We start from the raw sequence: 13,396 nt of genomic DNA, 5'->3' as shown, positions 1-13,396 counted from the left end.
AAAATCTTTCTCCTTTTTGTATCCTTTAATAATTTTGGCCAATTATGATTCAATGAAAAATATCTACCACGGTCAAGGCATCTGTAGCTAGACACTCAAGGGAATATAAAGATGAGTATTACAGTCCTGGCCCTAAAGAAGCTCATAATAATAACTTACCAAGTGCCAGTTATAGTTTCTATACATGAAAAAACACAGTGAAAGGAATATTGGGTTAGATATCAGAAGACTCAGCTTCTAGTCTTAGCTAAATTTATTAACTGTATAATCTTTGGGGAATCACTTATTCTCTTTCTGTTTCAATTTCTCCAAACGTACTTCATCTATCTCACACGGTTTTTAAGGCCAAATACAATAATCTCTTGGCAAGGAACAGGGGAAAATGGACTTAGTCCTGGTCTGAGAGATATCTACCTCTCCCCATTTTGTCTCATAACTTTTTGCTTGTCTCATAACTTTTATTTTGTCTTCTTAGTTTAAAAGCAAATATACTTATAGTAGAAAAGAAATCCATAGAGAAGAACAAAAATCCATAAATTCAATAACTCGATTCAATAACTCAGACAACCACTACTAATATTTGGATTTTTCAGTCTTTTTCTTTCAGTTTTTTTTCCAATGCAGCTCTCAATCAATACTTAGCATAGGTAACCATAGACATCATATTGAATCTATAGTTTTATGCACTAAATCATTTTAACTTTATAGTCTTTATATTTTCTCATTTAAGATTCTTTATAATCATAATTATTAATGGCTCCATGATAGCCTATTACACAGATATACAAAAACTCACTTAACATTTTCCTAATGTTTGCTACTTATTTGCTAATACAAATAATGCTGTTGTATGTACTAATCTTTGCATGTAAATACCTGGCACTTTCCAAATTATTTTTTTAGGGTCAATAAATCAAAGAGTATGAACATTTTAGGCCTTATGAAACATACTCTCCAATTGTTTTTCAGAAGAGTTTCTAGTAACTTACATTCCCATCAGGAGTGGTTGACAGTGCCTGCCTCACCAGCACTGAGTATCACTATTTAAAAAATACACACACACACAGAAATAACTTGGTGTATTAGTTTTCTATTGCTATTATAACAAATTACCACAAACTTAGTGGCTCTAAAACAACACATATTTATTATCTTATACTTCTATAAATCAGAACTCCAACATGGGTCTCACTGGGCTAAAATCAAGGTGCTGGCACAGCTATGTTCCATTCTAGAAGCTCTAGAGAAGAATTTGTTTCCTTGCCTTTTCCAGCTTCTAGCAGCCACCTGCATTCCTTAGCTCACTGCCCCCTTCCTCCATCTTCACAGCCGGCAACAGCAGTTTGAGTCCTTCGCACACTGCTTCTCTCTGACTTCCTTTTCCATCTCTAAGGACTTCTGCGATTACACTGGGCCCACCTGGATAATCTCCCTATTTTAAGGTGAGCTGATTAGCAAACTTAATTCCACCTGCAACCACAGCGCTCCTTCATGTATGTATGTATGTGAATACGTAACGTAACATAGTCACACATTCCAGAGATTAGAACGTGGACATCTTTTGGCAATGGGAGGCATTATTCTGCCTACCACACTTGGTAAGGCCAAAAGGCATCTCTTTGTTTTAATTTGCATTTCTTTTTTGACTACAGGTCCTTTTTTCCTATTGGTATAATTTTTCTTATTTTGAATGAGTGTTTTATATGTTTATCTACATTATTTACCCGTTATTGCTCTTATTTTGACAAATACTTTTTCCCATTGGTTTATTTTTTTCAAGCATAACATTTAACAATTTGTAAGTATTCAGATTAATTTTTCTCTTTATGATTTTCCTTTGTATGAAAGCATGAAAAGCCTTCCTTTCTAAGCATGAAAAGCTTAGAAAAAATATCTTTCCTATTTAGAGATTAGATAAATAATCCCATATATTGTTTTCCACCTAAATATTTACCCATTTAGTTCATCTGAATTTGTTTTGATACATGGTATGAAATGAGGATCTAAAATAATCTTTTCCCCAAATAGGCAGCCAATTTGCCTGTGGTAGAGACAATTAATATCCCCTGGTGTCCATTCTATTTTCCTTTTAGTTAAAAGCACCCCAAGTTTTTGCTGGGGTGCTACATTCTACATTTCCAAGCCCCACTTGCAGGGAGGTGGGGCCTTGTTACTAAAGGTGGGCCAATGAGATTGGAGTGGGAGGACTTCAAGGTCACCTCTGTGAGGACAAAGAGCTCTCCCAGGTCTCCCTCTTCTTGTGGGATGGAATGTAACTACAGTGCTGACGAACCAGCTTTGGAATGTACTGCCAAGGGCACCTCCCTAGGGGAGAACAAGAGAGAGAGAACTTAGGTCCCTTGTAGAACAGAGCCGCCCACCTGCCCCGGCCCAATCAACAACTCTGGAATACCAAATAAGAAAGAAATACTACCTTGTTTGAGCCATTATATTTTGGAGTTTCCTCACTCCCTAAATGAGGAATCAACTCCAGAACTGGGGCGCTGCATTCACAAAGACACAACACGTTTGGCACTGATTTAGTACTTAGGCTGTGGGCTGAAAAGGCAGGTGCCTTGTGAGATGCACAAAACCACTGCTTGTGATAACTTAGAACTGGCTGGAAAAAATCAGAACGTTACTGCGTTTCCTGCCCCTTGCTGCTTTTAGGATGGCACTACAGAGAAACATAAAGTCAGCCAAGAGTGAGCTGGTTTACAAGCACAGATGGAGGGGACACGAGCTCTGCTAAGAGAGTCTCTCTCTGCCCGAGGCCTGCAATCTAAATTTAATGAGAATTCAGGAATTGGAAGCCTCAGGTTGCTTCTGTATCCTAAATGGCAGGAAATAAAATGTCCTTCAGAGCCTGTCTAGCAGCAGACATCAGATTAAACGTGTTATTTTCCTACCCAGGCCTACTTTTTTCAGATGGCATCCAGGGAGCCACCACTAAATTGAGGGAAAGGGGATGGGCTGAGCACAAAATCCAGTAAAGGAAAGGAGATGCAGCAGTGGAAGAACCACAGCCACAGGTAAAAGTCTTTGGGTGTGGCTACATTCACATGAACCTACTGGATGTAAACAGACCAGAAGCCTACTAAGTGTCTGAGGGAAGTGTATTGCCCAAGACACTACAAAACAGTTCTTTCTACAAAAGTTTAAGACTGCTGATCCCTCAGGTCCCCAAATCAGGCAGAAAGTGAAATGTGAAAGCTGGGTAGCCCCCATATTCCCCAACATTCACTTCAGGTGTGGCCACTGAGGATAATGGACAAAAAAAGAGCCTTCCAGAGGACAAAGCCAACAGCCACAAGAACAATCAAAGGAGTTACTTCCAGAGAGCTACAAACACCTGACAGAACCAGAGACTATGGATTCTGAGTTGGATGCAATATTTGGACAGGCCTGTGGGTTTTCTCCTTTGAGGAAGGATGAATAAGTTTTCTGCGTGGGACAAGGGGAGTGCATGGATATAAGGCGGCATTTGATAGCAGAGACTACTAAGTGTCTCCCTCCATCTATTCTCCCTTTCTTTTGTTACAGCATCCTTGAGTTTTAACTGGGTACACGGCTGCTGAGCCACATTTCCAGCCTCTCTTGCAGACAGGTGTGGCCATGTGACTAAGTCTGTACCAATGGGATGAGAGTAGAAATGATGTACACAACCCCTTGGTCATCACCTAAAGACGTAGTCACTTGCCCTAATGTCCTACTTCCTCTTGCTGTGGGCCAGAATGAGAGCCTGATAACAAGCCAGCTTGGACCACTTGGACAAGGAAGGATGTCATCCTAGGGGATGTTGGAGCAACAACAGAGAAGGAGCCTGGGTCCCTGGAGGACCTGTGGAACAGAGCTGCCTAGGTGCCTTGAGCAGACCACTGTCTTTCAGATTGTTTCTCTGGAGAAAAATAAACTTCTATCTTATTGAGCCTGTGTATTTTTGGTTTCTTTACACAGCTTAGTCTATATCTTACTAATACATAGGCTGTCACTAAATGTTGAATGTTGAATTATGAACTTAAATGATGAAATCTGGGAACCAACATTTGTTAAGTTTGTCTACTATGTCTGTTTTTCCATTCTCTTTTCAAAAGTGCTTATATATTTTTTATATTATCTATCATATTTGCAACACAGTTTTCTAAGTTTGCATTTGAATTTTATGATTTGCTTTGAAGCATAGGGTTCAAATGTTTAGGTAGTCAAACCTCCAAATCTTTCCCTTTGTGATTTCTTTCATTGTTTTTATGCTTGGAACCAAGTAATCTCTTTAGGGATAAGATTCATTTCCTCTTATACTGTCTCATTTTAAACACGCAGCTCATCAATCCATCTGGAATATATTTCAATGCATGGTCTATGGTAAGTATTGGAAATTTTTTTCTAGTAGGTAAACAGTTTGCCCAAACATATCAGATAAACCTATTTAATAAAATATGATTTATTTAATAATCCTACTAATTTATGTGTTTATTATCATGTTAAATTATTATCAACATCTACTTCTGGCCTATTTTGTTCCTATAATCATTTTGTTGCAGATAAAATAATGCTTTATGTCCCTTTTGATTTTAAGAGAAAAAAAATCTAGGGGAAATCTTTACTAAGAAAAGAATAAATGGGCACTTGCAATAGACTTTGAATATATTCTTCATAACTTTCAACTCAGTCTACTCTGAAAATCCTATCAACATGTGTGACTGTGATTATGTACAATAGGAAGAGAGAGGGTTATGATCTGGGAGGGGCACTCAGGGTACTTCTGGAATTCTAACCTGCGTGATGGGTACGTGGCTGGCTGTTTTACGATTATTTCACTAAACTGTACATAAAATAATGTATATAATATATAATAATAATATACTAATGTAAATGTACATGTACATTTAACAAAAAAAGTAAATAAAAAATTCATATACAATACTGTGGGGCCTTAGAAATGTCTCAGAAATAACCATATCCCAAAGACAACCAAAGGGGAAAAAAAGTATTTTCCAAAACTCTAAAGATCAGTTTACACACCTTTCTACTCCCTTTTTTTCCCCTGTTAAATGCTTACCATAAGGAGTTAATCTTCTCCTACCAAACTTTCTTATCTGAATCCCCTCTGACTGACCACCATGCAGAAATACATTCATGAAACCTGACCCCTGGAGTTTTAAGAGTCAAATTGGGGCAAATAAAATTATTAAATAGAGGATAAATCTTAAACTGCTTTAAAACAAGACATTGAAAATACTATGTGATTATACTGTAGGATGGGCCAGCACAACACAATTTGCTTAATTACTATTTAAAGCGAGGATGCTATGTACCTAGGGCAGTAGTTCTCAAACTTAAATGAGCATAAGATTAACTAAAGGAGCTTGTTAAGACTAAATAAGTAGGACTGGAGTGGGGCCCAAAGATCTGTATTTTTAATAAGCAGGTAATCTGTGGACTATACTTTTAAAACACACTGATCTGAATCTTATGTATTTTACAGAGAAGAGTCTTAATTCTTAAATCTACCAATTGTTCATTTTTACATCAAAAGGTTTACATTTCTATACTGGAGAAATTTACATATAACCCTTCCTTCTTTTCTTTCTCTTATTCTTGTTATCAAAGCTCTGATGTGGTCATTTTAGTTTTACTTGGCTAGTGTTTTCAGTCAAAAAGGTAACACGTGCACAAGGTAAAAATATTCCCAAGAGTGGGAAAGAGTATAAAATAAAAAGTAAATTTCCTTTGCACTCTAGACTCCTAGATCCTCAGGCCACCTCCCTAGAAACAACCAATGATAACGATTTCTTTCAGAACTAGTCCTTGCCAAATACTGCCATATATATCCTTCCCACTTTTATCTAAGTAGGAACATATTAAACATACTTTTCTAAACTTTGCCTTTTCATAAAACTCAACAATATATCTTGGAGATATTTCCAGATCAGCACTTATAGGACTTTTACTTTCTTTTCACAGCTTCATACTATTCCACCACATACTTCACCATAACCAGTCCTCTGTTGAAGACACTGGGCTGCATCCAGACTTCTGCTATTAGAAGCAAAGCTGCACAAACATGGCTCTCCTTGCAAACTGGTAGAGCTTTACATGCAGGCTAGTTTTCTAGAAGTGCAAATACTGGGTTAAAGGACGTGTGCATTCTGAATCTGATAAATACTGCCCAAATGCCCTCCAAATAGGATGCCCCAAACTACTCACACATCAGCAGTGCCTAGTTTTTCCTACACCTCACGCAACACAGCACATTATCATATTTCATCTTTCCCAATAAGCAGACATCTAATTGCTCTTTTAATTTTCATTTCTTTAATTATGATGGAAAGTTGAGCATCTTTTCTTAAGTTTATGTCATTTGTATATCAATTTCTCTAATTACTTGCCCATATCTATCATATATTTTCCTACTGAGTTGCTGTTTTTCTTATTAATTTGATAGAGTTCTTTTCAAATAAGAAAATTATCCATTTGTCTTATTGTTGCAAACATTTCCCAGTTTTTAACTTGTTTTTTTTGACTTTGTTGTATAGTATATTTAATCATGCAGATATTCTAAATTTTTACATAGTCAAATGTATTAAACCTTTCTTTTATGGCTTCTGTGATTTATATCTTAGTTGGAAGGCCTTCCCCATTGTAAGATTATTAAACAACAGTCTTGTGAGCCAGCCCTGATAGCCTAGTGGTTCAAGTTCGGCATTCTCACCGCTTCAGTGGCCCGAGTTTTCAGTTTCCGGTCACGGAGCCACACCACGTCTGTCAGCTGCCATTCTATGGTGGTGGCTCACATAGAAGAACTTACAACTAGAATACACAACTATTCACTGGGGCCTTGGGGAGGAAAAATAAAAAAAAAAGAGGAAGACTGGCAAGAGATGTTAGCTCAGGACGAATCTTCCCCGGTGGAGGAAAAAAAACCCAACAACAACAACAACAAAACAGTCTCGTTTCCAAATACTTTATGGTTCATTTTTCACATTTAAATCTTTGATTCAACTGGAATCTACTTAAATAGTAAGGCAGAGATTTAAGGTTCTTCTTCATTTTTTTTTTTTTTCAGAGAGCTAAACAATTGTCCTAAAAACATTTACTAAACAAGTCATCTTTTCTGGTATGGTCATTTTAAATGTAATTTTGCCAGCTGCAAAGCATCTCACAATGGAATACATTTCTAGAAAATCTATATTTATTATAACCATACTATTTAACTAGTAAATGTTATCCATTGTTAATATTAATGAAAATTACACTGAATTGAAAGGTAACATGGCATGTGTTATGGAAATCATTGGAAACACCTTTGATTACAAGCAGATATAACTTTACCTTCTAGAAGTGTTTAAACTGTTTACTGGGCATACAATATCATATTTCACACTATAGAGTAATGCCATCCAGTACTACAGAGTGATGCCATCTATAATTTTTCTATGATTTCCTTCCCAATCATAGAAGAAGAAATGCTCTATAGTTCAGTATTCTAAGTTCCTTATTTATTCATGACGTTAATAAGAGAAAAGTGGCAAAAAAATTTTTCCTGAATTTTCATTGGTACTATGCAGATAAAAGAAACACTGATACTATGCAGAGGCAGAACACCATTAGGAATGTGGTAAGAAGTTTTGATTGAGGAAAGGGCTCATCAGAAAGCTGCTACTCTCATGTCTTGAGACTTACAGAAGCTAAGATGCAGGAAGTCAAGGGTGCAGGGGCACTATTCCAGAAGGCTAGGTCAGAAGGTCAAAAAGCTCCAAGTGAAACAGGGCACAAAAACACAGATTGCTAACTACTTGTTTCAACTCTGGCCAGATACATATTAAAGGTCTTTATCCCTTTCCGCTGAGTGTCAGACGGTGACTGAAGCTTAAAAGTGGTGATGTACTGTACCTACCAGTCAAAAATACATATTCCAATCATAGCATTTTCATTTTAACAGCTGCATATGCATCATTAACAATACCACTTAAAAGAAATGCAGCGACCATTCATTCCTTCAAGTTTATCCCAAAAAGTTATCTTCCCAGGAGGGTTTTTTCGGCCTTTCTTTCTGAAACTTCATCATCCTTCCCCTGACATTTCAAATCCTTCTTTCCTATTTTATTTCTTCTCCACAGCACATACCATGTATTTTACTTATTTCCCAGTTTATTGCCACTGGAATATAAACTCCATGAGGCAGGGATTTGTCTCCTCACTGGAATATAAACTCCATGAGGCAGGGATCTGTCTATTGTCTTCTCTGATGTATTCCCCACGCCCAGAAGAGAGCTTGGAACAGAGTAGGAGCTCAGGGAATTTTGCTGAATGACTGAACTAAAAAAGGAAACAAATCAAGAAAAGAATGACTCCAGCTCGGGCTCTCACTGCATCCCTCCTGGTCTCTTGCTGGCAGTCTGTGCCCTCTGTAATCAACCCCACATACCTCAAATCAGTGGTCCACCCAACATAGGTCTCATCCTCTTGCTGCTCAGATTAAGAACCCAGGTGGCTCCCAACTGTCCAGTGAGGAAAATACAATTCCACAGGATGGCATCAAGATCTTTCATAACCTGGATACCCTTTTCTAAACTCAACTTTTTATATCCCATTCTTATGCTTTATTCTGTAGCCTGGTGTCTCCCAAACTTGAGTAATTTATGGGTCCTTTTTAAAGGGAAAAAATTTCTCAATGGCTTTCAGGGTCACATTCAAGGACTCCAGTTTGAGAAACACTAATTTAAGAAATTGACATTCTGGTCAATAAAAATGTCTTTTAATTACAGATTATTACTGGTAAAATAATTTTTCATATTACAACCAAAAGGAAAACAAAATTTAAAAATCTTCATATCCCTTGCACCTCCTGAGAATAAATCCATGGACCAAAAAAGCCAATAAACAAACAAAGCAACAAAAAAGTATGGCTTAGGACTTTAGAAGATAATGTGGATCAGACAGCTTCTCCCTTTGCATCCCAAATATGATCAATTATTTTGTAAATGTGTACCAATGGTCGGTCACATGGATAACAAGAGAAAATAAAAATATAAAAACAGTTGCAGAAATGCTGCTGTACACAAATGAAACGACCTACCCACCCCTGAAGAGGCCTCTGCTTACCTGCCTCCACGCCTCATTATTGCTGGTCCTCTACCCTAGAATATCCTTCCCTTAACTTGAGTTATCAAAATTCTACTCATCCTTTAATGCCTAGTCTAATTATCACCTCCTTCATGAACTCTTTTTTTTTTTCTGAGGAAGATTAGCCCTGAGCTAACATTTGTGCCAGTCTTCCTCTATTTTGTATGTAGGATGCTGCCACGGCATGGCTTGTAAGTGGTGTGTAGGTCCACGCCTGGGATCCAAACCCGCGAACCTTGGGCCACTGAAGCAGAGTGCAAGAACTTAACCACTATGCCACTGGGCCGGCCCCTTCATGAACTCTTCTTTTGATACCCTCAGCCAAAACTTCTCTCAGGGCAATTTTATACCTCTTCTGTGGCATGAACTACATTATTTTTCCTTTGCTATACTATTATTTTCACATGGTTATTATAGCTCCTGGATAGCATGAAGATTAACTTGTTCTCTTTATTTATACAACAGCTAGTATAGTTACCTTCCATATGACAACAAACAAATGGCCACTGAATTAATCGCCATGTAGGGGAAAAAAATAAATATGACCCTCTCTGATCCTCTTAAAAGTGGAACTATTTACTAAAAGCTTATAACCAAGTATAATATACTGATAACAAAAGAGAAAAAAATAAAAATTAAGTTATTTATAGGATTTACCTTCTTTTAAGCATTAAGTCTGATATAGGTATGCATCTTAGACCAGTTCCCAAAACCATAAGGAAGGATGTCAGAAGCACAGTTATCCGAAGACCTAAAAGGAAACAAAAACATCTCGATTATTTTCTATTTCTTCTGCAAGTAAGTACAATGCTAAGAACAAAGATCCTCAATCATATTGACATTATATTCTAATATTATAGTTTTTCTCTCAACATGTAAAAAACACCTTCTATCTGTTGAAAATGAAATGATTCTAACTTTAATAGAAAACTTGAATATCACATCAAGGATAGAGGAAGAAGATCCATTAGCTCCAGTTTTTCAAAATGAATGGCTAGAATGTTTTGTTCACTTATAACACTACAAAATATAGAAAAAATTTTTAAAGGACTGGGTATTTTAGTTTTATATTTCCAATATAAAATTTCTAATTTTCAAATGCAAGCTGTAAAAACTCTAAACTGGCCCTAAAATTTTTTTAAGGTGTTAGATTACTGCTTAAAATTTTTTTAAAAAACGACAACCGGCAAATTACATATTTTATCTTATAACCAGGACAAGCTAACGCTTCTTATAGGGTCATAGGAGGTGGTTCTTTAGAACCCTTTGATTATTAATACAATAATGGTCTTTTATTTTTCTTGATTTTTCAGATGGCTTTCAACTTACAGAATGATGCTATTAAAAAAAAAAAAAAGCCTGGGGGCTGGCCCAATGGTGGAGTGGTTAAGTTCATCGTGCTCTGCTTTGGCGGCCCAGGTTTGCAGGTTCAGATCCTGGGTGCGGACCTATAGCACTAGTCAGCCATGTTGTGGTGGTGACTTACATACAAAATAGAGGAAGACTGGCATGGATGTTAGCTCAGGGCTAATCTTCCTCAAGCAAAAAATGGGGAAGACTGGCAACAGATGTTAGCTCAGGGTGACCCTTCCTCAAAAAAGCCAATAAACAAACAAAGCAACAAAAAAGTATGGCTTAGGACTTTAGAAGATAATGTGGATCAGATAGCTTCTCCCTTTGCATCCCAAATATGATCAATTATTTTGTAAATGTGTACCAATGGTCGGTCACATGGATAACAAGAGAAAATAAAAATATAAAAATAAAGTAACCAAAAGTAGACAATATTCTAGCTATGGCGGAATAGTAAAATGGGACTGTATCTTCCTACAACGCAACGCTGCACTTCTGTTACTACTAAACTAATACTGTCTTACTTCTTGTGGCAGCCACATCACACAGGTGGCTCATACTGAATATGTGGCAAAGGTGGCAACATTTCTTCCAACTGTTCCCAAACTCGACACCTCCTTGAAACCACTTCACAGTCAATAGATTTAAACTGTTTAATGCAAATTTTTCTTCTTTTTTCAGACCTTTCTTTTTCTGGCAGAGGGGCAATGGTTAAATGTTTGGTTTTCAAAGGGCTTCTCTGCTTGAACGAAATTGAAAGTCAACAAAACTGTAATTATGCAGATCAAACGTAGCAAGGAAAATAAACTTGAAATTGGGATCAGGCACACACACGCTACATTGAGCATAATTTGTGATATGAACTGAGGTAACTTTATAATATTCTTATATAATCTGAATATGATTAATATAATTTGGCAGAAGGAATACCATAGAAAATAGTGCTCCTCGGTAACAAGTAATGCATACATATTGCTCATTTACTGCTTCTACCATCACAACACAGATTTTAAAACCACATTATAGCCACAGGAAATAGATTGTAATTAATAAAAAGCACATTTATGGTCATAAATATCCTAACTTGTAAAATGTTGCTCTTATAAGGTTATACTGGGTGCCCTATGAGACACTGAATAAAATTTTATAGATTTGGGACTATAAGGCTTACCTTCTATATAATGTTTATTTTTTTCCTAAATATTTGGTTTGTAATTAAGGTAAGCAGCCACCAAGTGAGCAGCGGGGCATTGTTTATGGCTATATGGTCCAAACAACCAGGTTTTCTACTGTTACTGCTAAAAGCTAGCACACTTTTCTGCTCAGTTATGCTGTTTACCAAATAAATGAAAATGAAACAGCTCATATAAACATTTAAGACGAAAGAAGTTGTGAAAAGCTGATTATTAAAGCAATCTTCCAGGGACAGCTCACGGCTTTCTTTCTTATTTTCATTGTTGCCAAGTATTATGTAATCTACCCCAGCTAATGCTCAATTTTGAATAGAATGCTTTCTTTATCTCATTCGAATCTTGACAAAGCAGGACTCTACATTCCATGTAATCGAAAGGATATCAACTGACTTTGGGAAGGAGAGGTATGAAGACCCCAAAAAAATCTGCTTACCAGACATCTAGGACCTTTATATAAATAGATCCCATGTGATTACAGTACTAGGATGTGAGAATAAAAACCATCTAATCAAAGGTATTAGAACAACTTTGGAAAATCAAATATGATTGAAAATAAAAATAAATTCTATGCAAATATGGCATCCAGACACTGCAGGAAGCTTCCTTCCAATGGATGATTTAACTCCTTTTGCTGGGAACCTATTTGGTACAGGAATGGAGTCTCTACAACAGGTGCCCAAAAAATCAGGATGCAAAGTTGGTTGGAAAAAAAAAAAAACACACACACACATCCATAGCAGATGCACAGGAAACCAGTTATGCCCACAAAGTTTATCTGGTAAAACCACCCTTCCCAGGCTCCACACTTCCATCAGCTGGAGTGAAGACAGCTCTGCTTGCTCCTGGCAAGACCTCCTATCCCTACCCCACTAGTCACAGCTTTGCCACCCCAATCTGCCTGGGAGACTATCAGGACTAATCCATCATGCTTCTTTTTCCTATTTACATTGGTCATGAGAGATCCAAGATTCACAGGTCATCCTTATCCCAATATGGCTTCATATATCCCCTAATCTGACCTCATCTTCACCATCTCCCTAACTCAAGAAACCCTTCTACTGTGCCTTCTGGAGCACTCGGAATTAGTGAATCAGTGGAATCCTTATATTCTCAAGCTCTTCTCTAAACGTTTTCACCTTCTTTTCCCACTGAAAGCACCCCCCTGACGATACAGCTTCCCAGCCACTTCCAAAGCACTGTTATTCTCTCCTCCCTAAAGCTCCCCAATTTCTTTTTTTTTTGTGAGGAAGATTAGCCCTGAGCTAACATCCATGCCAATCCTCCTCGTTTTGCTGAGGAAGACTGGCCCTGGGCTAACATCGCTGCCCATCTTCCTCCACTTTATATGGGACGCCGCCACAGCATGGCCTGACAAGCGGTGCATCAGTGCGCACCCGGGATCCGAACCCAGGCCGCCAGCAGTGGAATGCGCACACTAAACTGCTAGGCCATGGGGCCGGCCCACTCCCCAATTTCTTTTCACTTGATGCTTTTGAGATTTTCTCTGGTTTTAAGCTGTATGATTGTGATGTGCCTTGGTGTAGTTTTCTTCATGTTTCTTCTGCTAGGATGCTTAAATTTCTTAGATTTGTGGGTTTAGAGATAACACCAAATTTGGAATTTTTCTGCCATTATTTCTTCAATTTTTCCCCCCACCTCATCTCACTCCACTCTCTCTCCTCTTACCTCTCTCCTCACCTTCTGGGACTCTAATTAGGCCACTT

The 13,396-nt window shown here is 37.6% G+C and overlaps 1 protein-coding gene across 1 annotated transcript in view; it reads right to left on the bottom strand.

Moving 5' to 3' along the window:
• Nucleotides 1-13,396, bottom strand: part of SLC49A4 (solute carrier family 49 member 4) — a 69,638-nt gene that overhangs the window by 49,888 nt on the left and 6,354 nt on the right. Inside the window, exon 2 of the mRNA XM_058555923.1 lies at nucleotides 9,784-9,877. Within this exon, the coding sequence (XP_058411906.1) occupies nucleotides 9,784-9,877 (94 nt within the window). The remainder of the gene's footprint in view (nucleotides 1-9,783; nucleotides 9,878-13,396) is intronic.

The sequence above is a fragment of the Diceros bicornis genome, chromosome 15 (genome assembly GCF_020826845.1).
Source record: "Diceros bicornis minor isolate mBicDic1 chromosome 15, mDicBic1.mat.cur, whole genome shotgun sequence".
Taxonomy (NCBI): domain Eukaryota; kingdom Metazoa; phylum Chordata; class Mammalia; order Perissodactyla; family Rhinocerotidae; genus Diceros; species Diceros bicornis.
Note: the sequence above shows the minus strand (reverse complement) of the source record. Positions and strands in the feature narration are given on the sequence as shown.